The sequence below is a fragment of the Homarus americanus genome, unplaced genomic scaffold (genome assembly GCF_018991925.1).
Source record: "Homarus americanus isolate GMGI-L3 unplaced genomic scaffold, GMGI_Hamer_2.0 scaffold18703, whole genome shotgun sequence".
Classification (NCBI taxonomy): Eukaryota; Metazoa; Arthropoda; class Malacostraca; order Decapoda; family Nephropidae; genus Homarus; species Homarus americanus.
The window spans coordinates 2754882-2779772 of record NW_024749779.1 but is presented as its reverse complement, the minus strand read 5'-3'; the positions used below and the strand labels follow the sequence as shown (position 1 = coordinate 2779772).

Sequence of the window (24891 nt, the reverse complement as noted above, 5' to 3'; positions counted from 1 at the left end):
ACCACTACACATGATCACAGTACCATACCACTACACCACTTACTACCACATTAGACTTTCATCCCATTATCATGCCACCACACTGCCGCACACCACCACATTAAGATACCACCGCACTAATGTACAGTCAGCCAAAGATCCAGCAACCCCACCCTGGGTCTTGTCCTGGCAATTTTACCTGGCAATACTTGGTAAAGGTAGAATTTTCATAATAATAAACTGTTCATTGTTATTTAAGATCATGAAAAGTTTCCAAATGTTTGTATATTTGCTTAAATATTAAGAAAAAAAATTATCTGAGAATCTTGTGGCAATCCTCGTTGTAGTTGAATTGCCAATTCATTAATATGTTTTTTCATTATTTAAGTAAATATACAAACATTTGGAAACTTTTCATGATCTTAAATAAGAATGAACAGTTTATTATTATGAAAATTCTACCTTTACCAAGTATTGCCAGGTAAAATTGCCAGGACAAGACCCAGGGTGGGGTTGCTGGATCTTTGGCTGACTGTATCACTACTACGCATAGTACACATAACACTACACTAATACACCATCACCGCACACTGCTACACACGCCTCCCGAAACAAGTAAGGACGATCGTCTAGGGTGTGTGGCTCGTGTATCAGGTATCGACGTGGACAGTCTTGACCTTTCAGCTTCCTGTAGAAACCTTTATTTTTTTTTAATTTGAGTTCATCCGTAAAATTTATAAAGCACTGGATACCACGACCTTGTATACTGTGTGGAAAATAGAGGTGATAAAAAACCCGCATTATTTACCCCAAAACTCGTTACAGCCAAGTAAATATTAAGTGTTGTGATGAAATGTATAATGTACTGTACTGTATAATGAGTGGCTGGATATTTGTAACTCAAGAGAATCTTCTCAGTCACACAATTAAAGTTTACGTGAATTCGGTGTTGGATTTCGGTCTTCGTGTTGACGCGTCAATGGTAATAGGTAAAGATAACCCCAACTCTTACCTTTTTTTTTCCGGGTAAACTTTCTCCTGCACGAGGCGGACGTCTTCTTTACCTGCCCATGCATACCTATATTCTAATTAACCATAAACACACCTGTCCTGTAGGAGAGGCTACTTAGACAACGTCTACATTAACACTTGTTTTCTACAGTGAGGTATTTAAATCGCTCCAAAAAAAGTATCTTAATGATTTTGTATGAGCCAATATGACACAACAGATGAAGGATTTTGACAATCCTACTGAGACAACAGGAGTCGCGGAGATCATTTTGAAATTCATCGGACCCCTCCTTAAAGATACCTTTTGAAGCATGAATATCTACACACACCTGTACCCTAATTAACTTTGAAACATATTTTGTAGATGAGTATTTGTTTACACGCATGCATCTAACTTTATCTTGGCAGTGGGGGCTAAGCACACCGTCATGTAAACAAGGGGCACCTGCCTATGCACTTTGCTGTAGATTTTTTTTTGTTGGCTAAAACACCACCTTGCGCGTACAACTTATAGAAAGACACACAGAGGCTTACAACTATATGATACAGGCTTTGCAGGGACTGTTGTATCTGAAAAAAGGCAAGTTATGTGAAACTTAACATTAATAGTCAACACGAAGAAAGTAAAAATACAAAAGTCAAATCTAAGACATTGGAGAAAGGAAAAGGTCTGCCATGATCCTGTAGCAGATAAGATTTTTTTGTAGTTGGTACAGCTCCTATATAATCAAATGGATAGGTTTAAGAGAGAGAGAGAGAGAGAGAGAGAGAGAGAGAGAGACTAAGCTTATTATTGTAAAATATTAAACTTAGCGGTAGGGCTTTTTCGAAGGTAAATCCTGGAAAACTGGTAATTTATAGCTGACAGCAAAAGTCTATGAAATTCTGGTAAAACGGATCCATACTTTGTAGCACTTCAAGAAGTACGTCATTTAGCGGATAGGCGAGGTAGGTGGACGGACGGTGTGTACTACAGCCCCTAATCGAGCCAACACACTGGCCTTATCCCCAATGCTGTACCGTCTATGGGGACCTTTCTCATTTGAGTGCTCGTCGACAGTAGGCGTTTCTGTTTCCTCTTCTGTCTCCTCTCTAATGGCTGTAATTAAACGGTTTAGGATTTCAGGCTCCTCAAAATCTTCATTTGCAATAGAGATTGAATTCGGTAGGATGATGGTGGGCACGGAGGTCCCTGGGGTGGTGGAGCCGCGGGTTCGGGTCACTTGAGGGGCAGCTGCTCTAAGTGGTTGTGCTACTGGGCGTGTCTGGGCGAGAGGCGCCGACGGCCTGCTTGTAGTACGCACGGTAGACTGCCTTCGGCGTGAGCCCTGCTGGGTGGATGGCGGGTGTGATTGCGTGGGCGTGGGAGACGGGTGTGACCGCGTGGTCGTGGGTGACAGGCGAGAACGCGTGGGCGTGGGAGACGGGTGTGATCGCCTGGGCGTGGGTGATGGGCGAGAACGGATGGGCGTGGGTGATGTGCGTGTTCGCTTGGGCGCGGGTGACGGGCTTGATTGCGTTGGCGTGGGGCGTGGGCGTAACACGCTAGAGGGTCGTGGGCGCGAAATCACTGGTTGCACATGGTGTGGCGTCGACACCACAGCGTTATCGAGCTCTCCATGGCTTGACTGTCGAGTCACGTGCCCAGGTCGCCTTCCATCTTTGTGGTGGTCCTTGTGGTTCTTCCAGTTCTCCCCTTGCCTGATGCTTTCTAGTACAGACTGCCCAATCTTAGGAGCATCCCCTATAGGTCCTACGGACGCCCTCAAGGTGGGAAAGTCGGGATGCTGGTCATAGGAGATAAGTGCAGTGTAGCCCTTCTCGTTAGCTCGGTACAGTACCGTCTGGAGTCGGTTGTCAGGGAGAGCCACTCGGAAGCGGCCGCGGGTCTCTTCGCCTAAGCGGGCCTCTTCCCTATCTTGGAAGTTCCGGTACTCAGGAGCGTCTACGGCGTAACCAAAGGAGTACTCTCCAGTCTGTGGGAGAAGAGATCAAAATAAAGATACAAAGCTTAGGTGACTGTGTGAGCCGCTCCCTCTTACACACTGTCCACGGATAAACTTCAAGGACGCATTCACACACACACACACATAGCAACTTGATTAGTTATGCACACACACACACACACACACACACTCACCTGGCTACATGCATACATATAAGTACAATCGTACATAGAAACGGCCATAATAAAGTGAATAATATTTATACTGAAATAAACTTTTACTCATGTTTGTTGTATAGAAGAAATGTCCTCATTCATATAGTTCAGAATGTTGATCTCGCCTTTGCTTGTATATGCACGGTCCAGCAAAACGGAAAAAAAAAAATACTGAACTATGTGTGACTTTACCAGGAAATGACCACTGAGTATTGTTAGTTCTTGCTGTGGATGTAAGCAAGACAGGGCAGCGGCCTATTTGCTGTGATGATAAATGTAAGTTTAACCATCTGAAATTGTCCAAAGTGCCACTTTTTATGTAAATCTTACTTAAATTGTCGACTGAAGCCAATAATCTGAAGAAATAGATAAATTATTTCCCAAACCTGATATATATATATATATATATATATACAGTAAACCACCATAAGGTCCTACTATTATGCTGCTTTACAAAAAAAAAAGAGAAAAAACTTACTAACGAATCAAAAACCAGTTAAAGACAAGCCCCATTCACCTCATAAAAAATACGTTAATCTTCACATTACTTCAGCCATATTTAAGGGGGATCTGTTGGTTTAAAAGAAATGTTATCGTGAATATTATGAGAGTGAGATCTGGGCGACATTCACTTAAAATTAAAAAGAGAAAAGAAAAGAAACCGCAAGTACTTTGAATATTGTAGCGACGTAAAAAAAAATTACTTCTAAAAAGCAAAAACCTATTTTCTTAAGCACTATAATGGAAGCATTCAAAGATGAGTCCCAGTGAGTGATAACCCAACCCTGTTCTCTCTTACAAACAGTTACAGTTAACAAAAAAGGTGTGCATCATTCCAGATGTACAAGTGGACCGCTACACAAGGTCAGCGAGGAGTCCTAAAGGGCAGGTTAGGACAGCGAGCGACCGACCTCAGGGGCGGTCTTAGTTTGGAAGGATTATACTGTAGATATAGTTTCGAAAGGATAAACAGTATAGTGCGCGCGCGCATGCACGCGTGTTTTATTGTTTTTTTGTTGTTGTGTGTGTGTGTGAGCTCTTGCGTGTGTGAAGCGAATCACGAAGAAACAAACTGAAAAATCTAGAGATGTTATAATTTTTCGCAAAATTTGTCCTGTGTATTTCGTTCACATGGACCACACACGGTCCATTTTGACGGTATCCACAAATATTCGAAAATGTTAGAATACTGCTGCTGAGAGCCAGAGAATTAGTGGATAAGCTGAGACACTGAGCGTCGCATCAAGTAAAGGCAGTCACAGTATAATTTTCATTCTACCTTTGGAGTTTGTTCTTGTTCTTTAGCTTTAATCAACCATCAGGTACAGTAGCTGCTCGGTACTTTTGGAGATTGTAAATAGGAAAAGAATGATTTTTTCATATTTATATATCAATATATTGTTTGTTAAATAGAATAAGTTTCTTTCATAAAATAACAGACAATTTACAGGTTTACATAATTCCACTAAATAGTATCATTCCATACCCAGACAAAAACAGGAAACCGGAAATTACAAAAATCCAAACCTCTTTCTTTAATGACAAAGAAATTCCGACATTCCTAGCAGAGAGAGAGAGAGAGAGAGAGAGAGAGTCTCGTTTTACAGCCAAAGCTAGAAGAAATTTTCTTATTGTGTAAGATTCTTAACTCATGTCTGTAGAGGAAAATGTCTGCAAAATGGTCACCCAGGAGAAATATGTCCCCCAAAACCGTTCTTCACCTCAGGCACGATATCAAGTTGCATTTTCGGTGTTTTCCACTTCACATATAGTCTTATTGTCTGTCTATCAACTTGTTCTATAATTTGTGCTGCATTCTTCTGTGTGTCATATCATATACCGGCCAAGCTTCATTCGAATGTACAGACAATGGACGAAACACCGCTAATCTGTGAGTATCATCGTTTAAATTTAGTGCAGGTGATTATTCCATGAACACATTAACCAAATCTGAAAAAAAAAGAGGTAGAGAAATGTTACTCGTTAGTGAAAATGGACGAACAAAAGTAGGAAGGAGGAAGTACAAACATTCTTACGTGTACTATTCTCTTGGGTTATTATAATGACGACTACGAATTTAGATTCAAATCACGGCGTGAAACTTGAAATGAATGCCATGAAAACGGGGCGTCCATCACGCATGCGCTAAGGGAGATACCAAGGACAGGACGAGCAACATTACTGTATGTGGGAGGTGGCAAGCAGGCCACGGCTCACCCAGTGCTCTCTCTCTCTCTCTCTCTCTCTCTCTCTCTCTCTCTCTCTCTCTGTTGGTCTGTCTCTCTACCTCTCTACCTTTGCCTAAATATCTGCTTCTTTCTCTTATCTTTTTTTTTCTCTTCTTCTCTCAGTGGTCTAGCGAGAGACGGCAACTATGCGAGATACTCCGAGAAGACAGAGGGAATTAAGAGAGAGAGAGAGAGAGAGTGATGCGCCCAGGGAGCTTGACGGCCTTGGGATGTGGGGGAGGGGGACGCGGGTGAGAGGAGGAGGAGGGTGGCATAGGTGAGGGAGGAAGAGACACGGGTAAGGGAGTAGGGGACATGGGTAAGGGTGAGAGATGGGTAAGGGAGAGGGGGGATATGGGTAAGGGAGTGGGGAGAGACGGGTAAGGGAGTAGGGGACATGGGTAAGGGAGGGAGAGAGACACGGGGTAAGGGAGTAGGGGACATGTGGGTAAGGGAGGGGAGAGACACGTAAGGGAGTAGGGAGATATGGGTAAGGGAGGGAGAGACATGATGGGGGGAAGAAGAGGAGGAAGGGGGGCAAGAGGAGAGGAGGTGGGACATGGGTGTGGGAAGTGGTTATTAGGGTGGCGGTAGAACACGGGAGGCAGAAAGGATATGTTTTTTAAGGACCACGGGGAGGAGGGGGGGGGGGAATGATTAGATGAAGGGGACATGGGTAGAGGGGACATGGGTAGAGGAGGACATACGTAGAGGAAGACATGGGTAGAGGAGGACATGGGTAGAGGAGGACATACGTAGAGGAGGACATGGGTAGATGAAGACATACGTAGAGGAAGACATGGGTAGAGGAGGACATAGGTAGAGGAGGACATAGGTAGAGGAGGACATGGGTAGAGGAGGACATATGTAGAGGAAGACATGGGTAGAAGAGGTCATACGTCGAGGAGGACAAGGGTAGAGAAGGAGGACATAGGTAGAGGAGGACATGGGTAGAGGAGGACATATGTAGAGGAAGACATGGGTAGAAGAGGTCATACGTCGAGGAGGACATACGTAGAGGAAGACATGGGTAGAGGAGGACATGGGTAGAGGAGGACATACGTAGAGGAGGACATGGGTAGATGAAGACATACGTAGAGGAAGACATGGGTAGAGGAGGACATAGGTAGAGGAGGACATAGGTAGAGGAGGACATGGGTAGAGGAGGACATATGTAGAGGAAGACATGGGTAGAAGAGGTCATACGTCGAGGAGGACAAGGGTAGAGAAGGAGGACATAGGTAGAGGAGGACATGGGTAGAGGAGGACATATGTAGAGGAAGACATGGGTAGAAGAGGTCATACGTCGAGGAGGACAAGGGTAGAGAAGGAGGACATAGGTAGAGGAAGACATGGGTAGAGAAAGGCATGGGCAGAGGATGATGCTTGAAGGTCATAATCTACTGACAAATTACAAACACAAGCTATGACGTCGTTATTTTGTAATCATGATACAACTTAACAAACATTTGAGGTTTAATTTGTTTTTATCTGATTAGTTTAATTGACTCTCAAACTATAGGTAAAAGTATTAGAAAAAGAAGAAACTGTATTAGTTATCATTCAACATTATTCATTACATTTACCACATATGTTGTTACTGTCAAGATGTATTAGTCGTATTGCAAACTGAACAGATCGTTGCGAATTGTGAAATTTTTTACGATTGTCGTCCTTAGTGTATTTCAATGAGCCTACGATTGAATTACCACACGCATTTAATATTATGAGTGTTTAAATATGCACAACCCCTTCCGTAATTAACTTTTAAATCTTTTTAATTTATCGGTGTCAACCAAATTCACACTTGTATCTTTATTTCATATAAGTCAACCCAAGAGTTTCTACAATGCCGTCCCCAGTAACACGCTCAAGTGGTATGGCATAAGACTTGAACTTCCTTAAAGTTTTCCAACACTGGTATTATGTCAACACAGTGTGGGGGAGCCCTTCTACCTCCTGGAGCACATCACTGCAGGACTTCCTCCACTTGAGTAATATGTTGTTAATGGACTAGGTGTGTATTTGTTTATCTTAGGGAGAGAGAGAGAGAGAGAGAGAGAGGAATATACGTATGAACAGACAGACGGACGGACTGACGGGCAGAAATAGAGCACCCCCATAGTAACCATCTCCGGTGGTAAAGCAGTGAGTCACGCCAGCAGCCAGCAAGCAAGCAACCTCTGTTTGCCTCGCCATCAGTAACTGCTTGTGGTCACGCACTCCTACGCGCGCGCACAACTCACGCAACCACGCCCTTACCAGAGAGATATGATATGCCTTCTGAAATATGTGAAATATGCCACCATGAGAGAGAGAGAGAGAGAGAGAGAGAGAGAGAGAGAGAGAGAGAGAGAGAGAGAGAGAGGTGACACAACAGAGCCACACGAATATTGAACGACTCTGTTACATAACATGAAGGAAGTTGTTAAATCGAAGTTTTAGACTGACAGAGAGACAGTGAGAATGTAAGGCGACAGGAAGAACGTTAACGGAAAGAGATAGAGTTCTAAGACATAAAGAAGGGTAAAAATAGTATAGTAAACTGTTATAAAAACTACCGTAAGAATGTTAGAGCCATAAGAATGTTAACTCACGCAGTAACAACGCTAACTATAAGGAGACAGTAATAATATTAACAGAGAAAGTAAGAATGTCAATAGAGTCAGAAAGAGACGGTAAGAATGTTCACAAGGACACAATGAGATCAACAAGAATGGGAACAACAAGGTAGTGAGATTAAGAACAAGGACACAGTTAGAATGTTGAAAGTGAGAGTATCTCTTAATAAGGGTAAAGTAAGAGTGCCAACAGAGGCAGTGAGAATGTTCACAGACAGTAAGAATGTTGACATCAAGACGACAAAAATGTTAACAACGGGGACAAAGTTTGTAATGTAGAATGACAAGACTGTAAGACTAATGAGACAGTGAGAATGATAGAGAGATAGTAAGAAGAATGATAAGAGATATATAAGAATAATGAGAGGGGCAGGAAGAAAAATATAAATATGGACAGTACAAGCAGTATGGCTCTTCATAAAATATGCTCGTACGATGTAAGAGCGGCGCCTTAGCCAAGCAAACGAACGTGAGTCTGACGTAACTACCTTAAGCACGTCACCTCAGCGTGAGGGGGGAGGCGAGGGTGGAGGACATCAAGTGTTGCTGATTGCTCGTACTGGCGATATTTTTATGGGCGTGTCGAATGTTCATCTGGAGTACGGTACAGAAAAAAAAACCGTGTCATTGATAGACGAAGGTGAACGCCAGGCTCTCTTACGTGTTGGTATTGACCGTAGTAATCCGCACGACCGAGTTTGGTTTCAGTATCTACAGACGCTGCCTAAAGTACATATTGTGCAACACTGATAAATATTAGTTTTTAACTTTCGTCGGGAAACACAATTCTAAAGTGTTGCATCACCTGTTACTAAGTCAAAGACGAGGACAAACACCTGATGTTGGTGGTAAATAATGGTAGTTGATGGTGGATGTAGTGATAGTGGTGGATGATAGTTGTTATTGGTGGTGGTGGAGGTTGGTAGATGTGGTGATTAATGATTGATGCTGGTCCTGGTAGTGGTCTGTTTTAGGGATGGTGAAATATATGATAAATTTTTCACATCACAATAATTCTCTCCGTCCAAACACCTGTGTCTTACATATATTGTTTTGGATATTACGTTAACATGTATTGTATAACACGAAATGACATTGGCATCTGATGTTCGGCACTTCAGGTCTGAGGAACGCCTAAACCTATGATAATGAGTAGTGTCCAGTTATAGGAGAATGAGTAGTGGCCAGACATAGGAGAATGAAGAGTGTCCAGTAATAGGAGAATGAAGAGTGTCCAGACATAGGAGAATGAAGAGTGTCCAGACATAGGAGAATAAAGAGTGTCCAGTTATAGGAGAATGAGTAGTGTCCAGCCATAGGAGAATGAAGAGTGTCCAGTCGTAGGAGAATGAGTAGTGTCCAGTGAATGAATGAGTGTATAGGAGAATGAATTATCCAGTCACACAGGTGTCCAGTAATAGGAGAATGAGAGTCCAGACATAGGAGAATGAAGAGTGTCCAGACATAGGAGAATGAAGAGTGTCCAGTTATAGGAGAATGAAGAGTGTCCAGTTATAGGAGAATGAGTAGTGTCCATAGGAGAATGAAGAGTGTCCAGACATAGGAGAATGAGTAGTGTCCAGTCACAGGAGAATGATGAGTGTCCAGTCCTTGAGGAATGAAGAAGTATGTATTCTTGAATAACGACGAATGTTCAGTTCACAAGGAAGGCGGAGTATCCTCTCCCCTGCAATAGTAGTGCACAGTAGAGTCCTTCGCCAGTGGATACTCGCAACAGTACCTTGAAGATTTTAATGAGTCATGAATGGAGGACTGCGGTGTCCTTCTTGACCACAACCGCATCCATAGCATCCCTTAACGCCTTCCTTCTTTCCTCTCCTGAATTATCTTCATTATATTATAAGACTTGCCTATCACTGACCTCTCACACAATGAAAGTTCAACAGATGCGTCTGGGAAATTATCTGTGAGGCCTCATACAACTCGGTGGAGGATCTACACTCTTCAGATTCTTGGCCAAAGAAAAGGGGATCAGGATCCTGAGAATTTTATTACGGCAAGTAATGGAGAAGGAGAGACATAGAGAACAGATTTCCCTCAAGGTATCTCTATGACCCTTTGGCCAGATGCTCGGAGATTTTCACGTTTCAGTTAAAAAAGTTAAGAGTTCATAAATGAAACTATATCCCCCTTCACTTTTAAAGTGTAATAACAGTCTTCAGTCACTTCATCATAAAACTTTCCTCCAGTCAGGCGGATCAAATGCCAGTGTCCAACATGTATTGTCTTGGACTGCACATCAATATATTTCACATGACTATGAGAATAAGAGTAACAGTGGAATCAGATGTTTACCTCTTGAGGTGTGTGGAATATTCACCCTGTATAGAATGAGGAGTGTTTCCTTTTTGAAAAATGAGAAGTGAAAAATTAGAAGTGTTAAAAATATTGTAAAAAAGTGAAATCTCTGAGAATCGGGGGCAGGCCTAACTGTGCCCTTTAAGTCCGGCACCATTACTTAGGAAAGTTGCAGCTAGTCGACAACAACGTGAGAAAACAATGGACAGAGTCTGCAGGTCACCCAAATTCCTGTTTGATATATGTAACTGGCGAACACAATCTCTCGATACATATTTGAATTGTATCAAGTGACACTGTTGGGAATATACTGAATACATCTTGAATACCTTGGAGCATCACCTGAGACGCTTGTGAACATTGAATACACTCGAAGTTCGTTTACCAGAAACTCTCTCTGTAGCAGCTGAGAATTTCCTGAATAAAAACGGAAATTCATCTGAATGTCTGCGTCTCTAACTGCAGATTGGTAAATAAGATCCAATTTAATAGTTGGAATTTTTTACTTCAACAAAAATATATGTCAACAAATATTAGGTTGTATAAAGATATTATTTAACTTGGGTTTCTCTTACAGAGAGAGTTCACGTTATACTGTGAATCTTTCCTGGTGTTATTCAACATTTTAACTCAAATGGGAAGTTCATGTTTGAGAGACATCGATCTGCTAGGTCACGTAAGATTCTTCTGGGTGGTAGATAATTTAAAGAACTTGTTTTACATCATTAAGTAGCTACGTCACGTAATGCTCTTCACAATATAGACTCAGGTATTTCAACTGCAATATGTAAGATTATACAACGTGACAAAATGGGAAGAACATTTTCCTTAAAGTATTTTAGGTTCATTTTGTGCTACTTGCTGGAATGCAAAAAAGCATTTGAAAAAAAATCATCATAAAAGACGATTTTTAATGTTAAATAAGCTGCCAAGGGGAGAGAATTTCCCTGGGTGTTATTTTTATATCTTAGAAAGTGGGAGACCGACAGACATCGCTAGTGGGAAGGTGAGTTGTCATTCATAACAGGGTGGGGTCCAGGTTTTTCTCAGTATTAAACAGTCTTGCTCAGCAAGTAAAATCTATTCGTCCGTAAAGCCAAATACACCTTCGCTATCAAAGATAGAGTATTGTACACCCAAACACTCTCTGCAACACAAATAAAGTTTTGTACACGTTCAGACACCATGGCAAAACAAAAACTCACCTTTTATAAATATTGCCATATTTAGTGAGACTAGTCATTAAGTATATCACTTTTCTAACATCTGCAAAATGGACACTTAACATTGTCAAATATATCAGTATACTGTTTACAAGTGGCGATATTATATACAGTGAAACTCTTGCCATACTCCTTTCTCACCTATATGTGTGCGTTGTTAATATTCAGTGTTACACAAGGTAGCCTGCGTGGCTGGTTGATCCTCACGTGAGACGTCTTGCACCACTACTACAGTATACTCGACCGCAGCAACGCCACAAAGAACGCATAGTCCTCCGAGCACGTAATTCCTCGTCACAACACTTTAGCAGTTTAGTACCTCTTAAGACGTCTATTCTATATGTTAGTTCCTTCCTCTCACGACACTTCGTTCACAGGTAAATATTTGTCACGACATTGCGCGAAGTACTCTCATGATATCTTGGCAATTTATTTATATAGGTAGGCAGGTTTCTCTTGTGCTATCTTTTCTACAACAACCATCTATTATCAGGAACAACAGTGATGCAAATATTTCAACATGGGAAGCATAATAAGCCGGATAAGGTTGTGGACACAGCGATGATCGTAATTTGCTTTTGTCCTCAGCAGCCTGGAGAGGAGGTAATTCGTGTGTTATGGACCCGGTACCAATTAAAGGTCTCCTTTTACTTCACCACACATTTGTTAAGCAGGTCGTAAAGTCCTTTGGTGGTGGCGGTCCTGGCCCGACCCAGTCTCATAACAAAGACCCTGAAATGGAGGTCCAGTACTCCATCGCCGAGATAACACGAGTAAAATTCTGCATCCCCAGTGTAGTAATCTTAGACATACTACAATATCTGAGGTAATATTGTATCCTGTGGAGGACTTCAATACCATCTTAAGACACATTACTTAAATTTTGAGAGCAATATTATGCCATTTTAATCCCGTGAGTGCGATGCTAATGCTTGAATATAATGAACTAGTCTAGTGAGTAAGGTATCTTTACCCCGTGAGTATGATGACAACCCTTTGAGTACAACGATTTAATGTCTCGAGTAGAATTCTTAAGTCTTTGACTACGATGACCTACTCCAACTGAGTACTACTATATCTTACTCATCGAGTGGGTCGATTTTTTGTGTAAATTACGATCATTCTAGTCAAGATAGATTAAATTGTCTTTGATACCCACAAGATAAACCGTAAAGGACAATGGGCAGCTTTTTTTAGATGATTTTCTAATAAATACAAAAATTATGTCATATAAAACAAGTATGGGCAACTAACAAGTAGACGCCCGTGGCCAGCAGCAAAACCCTTCACTGTGGCCACAAAGTTATGGTCAAGGAAAACCGCCACGACTTTGACCACTCGTATATTTTTGAGAACAGACATTTAGCAGGTTTAGAGAACACGTTGTTGATTGTGTGGTCTTTAGATGTTACAACGGTCGATACAGAGGTAAAAGGAAAGCGACTGTGGTCTCACTATCACACGTCGTAATAAAGAGAGAGGCAGAGAGACAAACACAGTAATTAATTATATCTATACCTGACGTGACATAATGGTATAGGGCGAGTACTATATAGGTCGAGTCTACCTACACAAGTATACACACACACGTACACGAAAACACACATGCGTACGTATGTGTGTAATGCTCATAATTTTACAAATATAAATGATGGTTACAATATGGATAGTGACAAGTTTCTGGTATGGTGATCAGGTGTGAGAAGCTTTAGCAATTATTTACGATGATTATGACTACATTAGTTAAAGAGGTCAATAAGGGAGAGGCCAGAGAAACTGTGTCCCTCTATATTCACCTAACTCACAAACACACACCTACCACACCCCGCCACACCCACCCAACTACCACACCCTATCACACACACACACACTCTAAACCCAATCACATCTCACCCACCTACCACACCCTAGCTCCACGCCACGCCCTCCACATGTTTCTATGCGCTCCTGCACTGCACTTCACACACCTGGATCTCTACAAGGTGAAACTCTATTTGTGATGGCTAATTAACCGTAGCAAAATTCAACCATGCATATAGTAAACAGAGGCACACCTAGTTTAATAAGCGAGAACACACAGACACACATACAAATCCCTGCACCCACACAGACACATAACGTACAAACGCATATATCAAGGGTGACCAGACATGCTTAACCTAAGAGCCGGGTACGACAATGTTCAGATTTTCGAGAGCCACATGAAGAATATATACACACGTTTTTAGTGTTGCATGTACATTTTATTACAAATATTACTAAGAAATACACGTACGCATTAAAATTTACTAATGTACAGTATGTAGTTTTTAAATTGTAAAATTCAATGTTTCAATAAATAATCAGGAGTACAAATATATACCAATGTTAACCAAATCTTGAGTGATGTTTGTTTTAACGGTGCTGATCATGCTTAATACATAACGAAGTGCGGGCACTCCCAGAAAAGATATGCGTCTGTATTTCAGTAACATAAAATGGGATTGTTGAAGAGAAAAAAAAAGTGAAAAGTAGAACCTCTATAAATTGGACTAATTGGGGCAGATCCCTGTCTGAAAAAAATAAGTTTATGGGTGGGGTGGGGGGGGGGGATAAAATTGCTTATCTGAACTGTTTAAAGAAAATCAGTTGTAGTTATGTTATTACTGTACTTCAACAACTAATATATTTAAGTGTATAAAATGGTTATTAAAAGACTATTACATTTAAACTTCTCACGCATGATGACATGATTCGCGTCATATTCATGATAAGACCAACTTCACGGTGACGCAAATTGAGTCACCAAACGTTAAAAAATTCTCCCCAAATTAAGTTTTTAACAGAGTTGCGTAAAATTTTGATGCATCATAGTAGCAAGTAAGTTCCATCTAATAAACTAGTTGGCAACTTTCGAGTCCCTTAGGAAGGGAAGATCGTAACGACAAATGCGCAGTATTATCTCAGCAATCAGACCGTGAGTGTGAGCCGAGTCCATTTAAATTTTCATAACCCCTTGCTGGCTGCCTCAACTCCTGGATTACAGCACAGTTAGATCTGGACAGTTCAACGTCCTGTGCTACATACACTGCATTAATGTGTCAGGTCATGACGTGAGGCTGGGCCCCCTGTCCTGCCCCTCCCCTCCCTCCGACTGTACTCTGTAATCCCTGATCTGAAATTTACTCACCTGACTCAGCACTGATGAATGACACCTGACTAAATTCTAGCATTAAAACTAAGATTTAAATTCTTACATATTCCCTGTACTTACCTTGAATAATTAACTTATGTTTTAATCCAGTGGCATCTCAGTTTATAAATATACAGCTCGATAATTTTTCTTATTTACTGGTTCCTTTTATATTGATTATGATGCAAAAACGAGTTCATCCGATATATTCTCGCGGGCTGCTTGAGGCTCGCGAGCTGCGGTTTGGCCACCCCTGGCGTCTATGTAAAGAGAGAGAGAGAGAGAGAGAGAGAGAGAGAGAGAGAGAGAGAGAAGTGCTAGTAGACAGACTGATAAATAGGAAGAGAAAAAGAGTGAGACTTCATAAACGAGGCCATCGTCAGGAAGGTTCTCAATTGTATGTTCTATATATGTCAGTGTCGCCTTCTCTCTAGTTCTCGTTCCTCTGTTTCTTCTGGCACGCTATGAGAACCTGTTTTAAGGCAATGTATTATGTCTTTTCACCGTACTAACACAGGTATGAGTCAGGGGCAACGGGTATGTTGATATAACAATTACAATCATTCAACTGCCTCACATACTCGTTACTCACCTACAGCGCTTTATAACTTACAGGTAAATTGTACGTGTCTCTGTCTTGCCTGCGAGATCAATCGCTAGTGTTCTGGTGCTCCTGGTGAAATGTGTTTAAAAGTTTTTCATAAGGAAAGCGATACACACACACACACACACACACACACACACACACATACATACACACACACACACACACACACACATACACACACACACATACACACACACACATACATACACACAAACCGGGTGGCATCACTTACATTATGCAATATCACCCGAACAGGATTAGAAAACTGTCTCACGTAGTCTGTGTCGTGATATATCTGACAAGCGTCCTCGCCCCAACAGTGATAACTTGACCTAGATGGAACGAGTCTATCACAGTGTGGCATAGGTTTAGTTTCTACTGTGACTCTATCTTTATTCACTTTATTATGTCTCTTGAGTCTTGTAAAGCAGGTTTTTGGTGCAGGAAATCTTGCCAGAGACTGATTATGGATCTCTCTCTCTCTCTCTCTCTCTCTCTCTCTTTTTATCTATCATATTTATTTTATATATATATATTACAATAAAACTAGTACTTGATAGAACATTTTGTATATTTCATCGTCATCATCAAGTCAACTCAGGTAACAGGTAACAACAGTCACCATGTAATCAGTGTAAGGCGTCAGTTCATGCATACTAAATACGTCATATGTAGTTCCGTTTTTAAGTTTGCCTTTCCTTTCTTTCTTTCTCTCTCTCGTTTTCCCCCTTTATCTCTCTCCCTATGCCCCCTTCTTTCTCGGTTCTCTCCTCTCTCTTTCATCTCAATTCTTGTGTCTAGCCACGAATGACTGTAATACATTGTGTGTCTTAAGGAGAAAAAAAATAATTGTGTAAAGTCTCACGTTCATAGGTACAATAATTGGTAGTTACTGGAAGAAAAATTTTTCTCTCCTTAAGGTGATGGACGATTGTGTGGGTGTGTGTGTGTGTGTGACTTTCTTTTTCTCTTTCACTCTAGTCTCTCTCCCACTTCACCTTTCACTCTTTCCTCCATCCTCCCATCTCGCTCCTTTCTCTGACACAGTCGTAGCTGACCCTTCCTACTCCTCCTCTTACACATTTCATTCCGTCATTTTTCTCTTTCTCCTAACTTTCCAATCCATTAAATCTCCCACGCCATTTCTCTCCAGATTTTATCACTCCCACCTTCCTTTATCCCCCCTTCCCCCCTTCGTCCTTTCTCTTTATCGTTTCCTTTATATTTTCTTCCATCTCTTCTTCCCTTCCTCCCCCTTTCTCTCTTCCTTTCATACTCCCTATCTCTCTCTCTCTCCTTTTCCTCCCCCCTCCCTCCTTCTCTTCCTTTCATTCTCCCTCTCTCTTTCTTTCCTTCTCCCTCTCTCTCCCTTTCCTTCTCCCTCACCTCTCTCTCTTCCTTTCACTCTCCCTCTCTCCATTTCTTCTGTCTTCATTCTTCGTTCCCTCTCTCCGTCTATGCCTTCATTCCCCCTCTTTTTTCATTCTTCGTTCCCTCCCTCTCTCTTTTCTTCCTTCCTTTCTCTCTCTTTTCTTCCTCCCTCCCTCTCTCATTTCCTTCCTCCTTTCTCTCTCCCTCAATCTCAACCACATTCCTCACCATCTTAAATAGTTCTTGATAATCCTCAGTCAAATCGCAGTGCATTATAGACGAAACAAAACTGTTGCTATAATAAGTAAATGAAAATAACAACCCAATGTCAGGGACCATTTTTTTGTCGTATCTTCCTAAAGTCATTAATTGGATAATATTTGACTCCCTGTTTTGTTTTGTTTTTGCGGGGTTTTTTTTGTCTCAAGCGTGAATGTTTTCTAGGCATTGTGGTGTATTTTTTTTCCGCCTTTTCCGACGGTCATTAATTTTTTTTTTGGTCTGAGTTTTATCATCCCGATGAAAGTCTTTGTTGATGGAAATGTTTTTCTTTTTACGTACGTGAGTAATTTTTTTTTTCAAGTAGCGCCTTACAGTCAATGACCGACTGTTGATATCTCATACTTCATATTCATTAATCGGTTCTTTAACTTGTAATCTGGAGTAAATTATAAACTAACTGTCTCACTGAAAGAACTTAACTGACGCAGTTTTATGACCTAATCTTCCTCACCTTCGTCGTCGGATGTAAAGTACACCTCACGCCACACCCTCCTTGGTGGCTATAAAATCTTACGTCTTTTCCCCCGGGTTTTTGTTATCTTATATGAATACTTCCATTCACCAGTAAGTGGGACGTGACAACAGCTGTTAACGAACTGTGTTGACTGCTGTTATTTTTACACTGCTGTTATTGTGTCCCAATTTTATTTTGTCGACTGCTGTAATTACATTGACTGCTGTTATAGTGACGGCTTCTGTTCTGTGCATTTCCCCATCACTACTTTAACTAATCAAACAAAAAGGACAAAGTTACGTAACGTAGCAAAAGATAAAAAACTAATCCATGCTTTAAAAATATTATCCAACATATATGAGAACTTATAACATAACATACAAAAGGGGAAAAGATTATACTAAATAGATATACATGCTAATAAAGTGACCACTACAAAAAAACAACTACAGGAAAGTCGTCTTATCTAGGGTCTTGTACGTGTTGTTATTCACAGAGGGTGGAGTAAGGGACCAGAGTGTCTAGATAGAGGAAGATGATGGTGGGAATAATAAATGGGGAGATTTATCCGAGTATAGACTGTCAAGGCGGAAGTGGAGCAAGAATAGGAGAAGCTATGTAATGACAGAAATAAGGAGAAATGAGGTTTTGGGTTAATAATGTTGGGTTGTTGTGGTTAATTGAATGTAATGGCTTGTCTGGTGAGAGGATGTGTGTGTGTGTGTGAGAGAGATTCCAGCCACTCTTCTTTCTAACGGAAAAGGGTGTGAAAAAAATGAAGATAAAAACAGATATTTATACTTGATTGCTTGTAAAGACAAATATATGAACAACATCTCTCAATCGTCTTAACAGTTTAAAAGTCTCCTGCTGCGTTGAACCAGTGAGAATACATAAATTGCTGAATCATCATGACGGAGCAAATTCTTCACTACCCGGAGGATGAATAGCAAGTATGATGGTTTTCCAGCGACTCGTGCAGCATGGAAAGCGAGCATATTGTTATGGTAAATAATCTGCTTCTTGATAGTTTATTGAAGGTATTCTCTTTGCTTCTCTCCTTTCTTTGTCGCTTTCCCGCTGTTTATTGAATTTTGCTGCCATTCTCTTACTTTCTCTCTCTCGTTCTCTCCCTCCCTCTCTCTCACTCCATGATATACAGGTGTTCACCACGATATGACTCTCAAATTCTCCTCGACGCGAGCACATTTCCAACTGAAGATCTCATGATTCCTCAAGTATTCAGTACCGGAACGGCGTAAAAAAATTAGGAAAAGTGAAAACAAACAAGAAAACAAACGAAGTTAAGAATAGAAAGTCACTTGTATATAACCTCCCTACGAAATATTTTTCCTTGTTTGTGACTCAAATCGCACCTTAAATGACCTTTCCATTCGGGATGAAAATCAGAAAAGAAAGTGATGCTTATTATTTATTTAATGTCGTTTGCAATTGTGTTTGTGAAAGTAAGGCATTAAAATGTCCACTTTCTCCTTGTAATTCAAAGGGAAAGGGTGTTGTGAATTGTATAAGAGTGTGGGGAGTTAAAGTGTTGTGGGTTTAGTTTGTGTCATTCAGAAACATCAGAGCATAGAGTGTCTGTTTAATGGCCTGTCTATATATTTATTGATTAGTCTGTCTGTTGAATATTTTGTTTTTTTAATTATAATTATTACTGTTTTATGAGTATCCTGTTTGTTTGTTTGTTGGTTAATCTGTTTTGTTGTTGTTGTTGTGTTTGCTTGTTGGCAATCTGTGATTTATAGTTAATCTGCTTGTGATTTAGGTCTATTTCATTATTTAGTAAGTCGTTTCGTTTAATCATTAATCAAGATGTTTATTTATTCACCCGTTTGTTTGTTGAATAGTCTGTGCTGCCATAATTGGTGTGTTATTTTGCGTGTAAGACTAATTCAGGAGTTTCTCTCTGCTCATTATACACTGTTATTCTCCCAGCAGATCGCACATCCAGCGCCATTTGGAATAACGTCACTCCTACGTGTGATAACAGAAAGGTGATTATGTGCCCATGAGAGGGCACTGTGTACACAAAACATAAGTATGCCGCTTATGGTAGTACAAGATGTAGCACATGACATTAAGACATCATTGAACGTTAAGAATGTTGTTATATAAAAAAAAACAAATCTAAGTACAACTGTCCACATACATGTATTTAAATTTCATATAAATGGAAAACAGCAGACAGTCAGAACAACTAATCCAGTCTCTTTAGTCTTTATTGGAATATCTATTTGTTTATCGACTTAACTGTGCAGTGGCTATACTTATTTGTTTGTTTGTCTGTGTGTTTTTCTGTCTGTATCCCAGTTCAAGAGCAACGTCTTGAGATACAATCACTAGTTTATTAAGACACAGTCTATCGTAACGTCTATATTTACCGTACTTTAGAGGTCAAAAGGTCAAAGTTCAAGATATAAGGAGTCATTCACTTTTTCAGATGACAGTGTCAATTATCTACACCGAGGACTCCTGGTAACCTATGTGTTAATTTGTCATAATCAGAGCAACCATTACAATAAATACGATACGAATTATAATTGAATATCACCAGTATTAATCTCATCTAACCGAAATTTGATTAACCTAACCAAATCTACTCTTACCTAACTTCATTTAAGCAAAGTTAGGTTAAGATACCGAAAGACGTAAGAGTCACTTATATCTCATGCGAACTAAATTATGTCTGCCTGTCTCTCTGTCTCCCAGTAACATTACCTCCAGAAATGTAAAGAATGTATGTTCCGTGAGGCATGCGTGTATCTGTGTGTGTCTGTGTGCATGTGTGACTATTTAAACACGAGGTGACAGGACAAAAAAATAGAGGACGGAAGACTAGCAGGCTGTAATCGACCTCGACACGGCGAGTCGGCGGATGTATGGACACTGTTACTCGACCTATAAATCGACATTGCTATTGGGCTGATAAATCGACATTGTTGTTGGACTTATGAATCGACAGTTATTCGACTCTGCTCTACACCGGAAATGGTATAAGAAATCGATAATAATGATCGACATTGAGGCTCGACAGAGAAAGAAAGCAACATATTACATCGACCCTGATACTCGACTAAGGAGGAAGTCAACACCCCGCAACTGATCAGTATTCATGATGCTCCTGTCTGTTACGTCACATCAGGTAAATTTATGACCATACTATGAGAATGCATTTTTGTACTCCTCGAGTGGTCTGGTGTTCCTATTTCTGCTTCTTCTTATAGCACAGTTTACTCTCTGTGTAACCTGTCGTAGGTTAGTGTAAAGGATATTTGAGTTTATAAATGTGTTTACGTGTGTGTGTGTGTGTGTATAAACAGAGAAAATATGACGAAAAAATACATAAGCGGAGGACAAAAAAGTGTCAGTTGTGTGTTAAGTGACATAAAAGCTGTCATATATACAAATTCTTGCACCCTCTTACACCCAGCTGTGCTCACTCAGAGTAACATTACAGAAGTAGTCTTATGATCACACTCCACCAGGTGCGTGTGTGGGAGGTGGTCATCAGCCGGAACACAGGTAAACACAGCTCCCAGCACTCACTTGATGGTTGCGTGTAGCGGTGTGGACGTGGGTAGTGGGCGTGGCTTCCGGGTGGGCGTGAGCTTTGGGCGGCGTGAGAACTGCTGCAGCAGCTGCCAGCAGCAGCAGGTAAATAGAGGGGGTCATCTGGAGGAAGGACAGAGGTCATTGGTTACGAGAGGTCAGCGTTGGACCAGACGAGGAAGAGGAGGAGGAGGAGGAGGAGGAGGAGGAGAGGAGAAACAATGGTAAAATACGTAGGTGAAGAAACTAAGTGAAAGAGACAAAGGTGGATGGTATAAACGACAGATGAGGCGTTGCTGAAGATGAGAGTTGGAGTGAGGCTGAGAACACATATGTCGGTGATGCTGAAACGAGATAACGTGGTGCTGTAAACGAGAGCCGGTGTAATGAAGATGAAAGGAGCTAAAGAGAAGGTAACTGAACAGACACATTAAGATATCTTGGTAGTTGAGGAAAATAGAAATGCTAATAATACACATTGTAATCAAGAAGAATAACTGAACTCTTACCTGCAGATGACAGACACACAAACGTAAGGGTGATTAGCAGGATTTATTCGCAGTAGTTTCACCAGAGTTGTTATAGTCATCAGGGTTTAACAATATCATAAAATAATCCCAACTGGTTCATACACATTTCCAGGTAATATGGAGGAGATACCCTGTCTTTCTCTACCTGTCTATGCTGCGTGATAAAATAACTCGTAATTAATCATTTAGGTTCGAGTGTGTTTCAGTGGGCCGTCTCATGTTGTATTGGTAGTATAAACAATTGTTCTCTTTTTATAGCATCTGGTTTTTTTTTTTTGGGGGGGGGGTAATTCTCTAAAAGCATACGACCCATCTGACGTTCACCTAGAGCGGCCGCCTGGTGAAAGTACTGAGACACACCAGGAAGTTTTTGATACACTTAAGTGGTCACTCACACACACACACACACACTCTTGCTTACTTGTTTACTTGCTCATTTGACGTAGTACACAGGACCCTCCACCACCAGGCTAAAGGTCCTTGAACATCCTACCTCAGTAGAGCTGTCTGTGTTGTCTGTGTGACTGTCATTATATAACGGGCATGTGAGCTGTGTACTGTGTGACTGTCCTTGTATGATGTTTGTGTGCTGTGTACTGTGATGCTGTGTGTGTACTGTGTGATGACTGTCCAGTGTATTGTAGAGCTGTGTACTGTGTAATGACTGTCCTGTGTAATGACTGTCCTGTGTGTTGCAGAGCTGTGTACTGTGTAATGACTGTCCCATGTGTTGCAGAGCTGTGTACTGCAATGACTGTCCTGTGTATTGACTGTCCCATGTGTTGTAGATATGTGTACTGTGTGATGACTGTCCAGTGTATTGTAGAGCTGTGTACTGTGTAATGGCTGTCCTGTGTAATAACTGTCCTGTGTGTTGCAGAGCTGTGTACTGTGTAATGACTGTCCTTTGTGTTATAGAGCTGTGTACTGTATATTTTAGAGCATTGTACTGTGTGTTGACTGTACCCTCTATATTTTTTTTTGTGTCTGAACTTAAATGAATCGTTAAGTGTGTGCCCATGCGATTATTCTACTGAGAAAGATGTCGTAATATAGATAAATTGTTCAGAATCTCAATATATATCTCATTTTTATTTTATCCCAAAGTATCTTATCCTTGTTTCCCTCACCAGCCACGGCCTTCGAGTAAAACAAACATTTCAATCAGAAGAAAACACAATGAACAGTGGTATGGGTTAAGACAATAGTAAGAAAAACAGCTTCCTTTACCGTATCTTACTGTCGTCCGTCACGTCGTGCATCTGGCAATACACCATAAACAAACTTAGCTGGTGCGCGACAATAAACTTCGGGGACCTTAAACAATATAATTCTCTCTCTCGCTCCTTTTTTTTTTGACGGATTCAATAAAGTCATGTCGACATAATGTGACCCGTGTAAACTCTTCCCTTCTCTCCCTTTCACATCTCTCTCTCTCTCTCTCTCTCATGCCTCCCCTTCTCTATTTCTTCTTCTCACTCTCTTTCCTCCCATTCTCCTTTTTTTTCGTCCTCCCACTCCTTTACCGTACTTCCCATTTCCTTTCTCACTTCCGCTCCCCCTCTTCTTCAGTTCCCATCGTTCTCCATATTTTGAAGGGGAGATAAATACAGTATTTACCTGGAACGTGAAGTGAGTGAGTTTGTACTTCAGTTAGAATGCCATCCCTCACTTCGTCCTTCTCTTCCTTCCTCTTCCTCCTCGTTTTATTTCTTTAAACTTTGTATTTTTTTTCCGTAACCAGAGAGTAAGAATACGCCGAACACTCTTATTTAAGCTACGACATAAAAATTACGAGTAGGAAGGCATCCGAATTGCACTGAAACTCTGCCGGAACGAGAGATTTTGTCCTTATTTTGCCAAGTAGGAAAAGAAAATGTGCGAATCTTCAGGAAAATGGACCGTGTCTACTGTGCATGGACGTGACTTTCTACATATGTATAGGTGTTAATGCTGCGAGTCGTGACTCTAGGTGGGTGTTAGTGTTACTAAACGTTACTTTCAGCACTTGTAGGTGATAATCTCAAGCTGACTTGCTGTCGTTCTCAGCGTCCACAAGCGTGACCTTTAACATATGGAAGATTAAGCCATCTTCTTATGTGACCTAGGAAAATATATATAAAAATATTCTTAGACGTCTCATACAACACATATAGCGATTCATTATCAAGTACTGCTCGTGTTTCACCCAGGGTCATCTAGACGTCCATTATAAAATATGAACCTGGATATGAAGGTCGGTTCAAGCCAGTTCCCTCTCGACTTTACCGATGATAATTTAGCATTGTACTAAATATTTTCTGGGCCTTGATGCCTCACCATATATTCTACCTCATATAGTTATAAATTAAGTAAACAGATGGTAAATAAATACGTAGATGGATGGGATAGACAGAACTATAATGTCGTGGAATATTATTCATGTCTCGTAAACTTGGTACACAGTTTATGTATAGTCACTCCTGAAGCAGTACATCACGAAGAGGCCAAGTGCGGGAAATCCTAAAGCTTCACCAGTTCCTGATGAATCTTGAAGTAAAATTTGGTAACTCCTCCACCCGGAGATCCTATGTCATCCTGAAATGTTGCTGAACATCCTATATGGCAGTTTTTGACAAAATGAAAGATCCCGAAGGATAAGGGAAACTGCCGCTATTATGACATAAATGTGCTTCTTGTGGATAGGACGTTGCCTCACACATGTTCTTCAGGGCCACTCGACGACTAATACAGTATACAACTCTTCTTGGTGCTTAAATAGGCTTCTTGCTGACTCGTCATTCCAACACTCATACTCTCTTCACGGATCTGTGCCGCTATAGATTTACGCTCCTTGTGGCCCACGCGCGGACACACATCACGACTTCCCTAGTATCACGCCGATCAAGGCAGCCGGCAACGTGTCTCGACTCGACAACGGAACAAAAACTCGTCCTCCGCATATATTGTACTGTACTGTATATAAACAATGGAGATCGACCCCACTGAGATCCAAGAACAAGTCCAACAGAAGCCAAGAAGGATACACGTCTAACGCAGGCGACAAGCACCCTGTGCATCATCCTTTAATGTGATACAGAAATGAGTCTTCTGCCCCCGGATCCTAAGGGTCAAAGTTACCTGGCAGGCTACACTGTCTAAAACAGGTCTCGCCTACCTGGTATATGCTAATGAGTCAGGTCGAACCCGGAGTCTCGAGACGCTATCCCGTTTGGGGTTCTCATGAGGTGTCTAGTTGACTGGATGGATGGGTGGCTGGTTGACTGGATGGCTGGTTGACTGGGTGGCTTGTTGACTGGTGTGCCGTTAGAGCTGGTGACTGGAGAACCGTTAGTAGAGAATGGTGGGTGGGTGGTTGGTTGA

The 24891-nt window shown here is 41.1% G+C and overlaps 1 protein-coding gene across 1 annotated transcript in view; it reads right to left on the bottom strand.

The window, feature by feature from the left end:
* Window positions 1–443: 443 nt before the first annotated feature.
* The window catches only part of LOC121853776 (serine/arginine repetitive matrix protein 1-like), a 40078-nt gene continuing 15630 nt past the window's right edge, over window positions 444–24891 (bottom strand). The window contains exons 2-3 of the mRNA XM_042348133.1: window positions 20996–21121; window positions 444–2966 (exon numbers count right to left, since the gene is read on the bottom strand). Of these exons, the coding sequence (XP_042204067.1) occupies window positions 1923–2966; window positions 20996–21121 (1170 nt within the window). The 3' untranslated portion in view covers window positions 444–1922. The remainder of the gene's footprint in view (window positions 2967–20995; window positions 21122–24891) is intronic.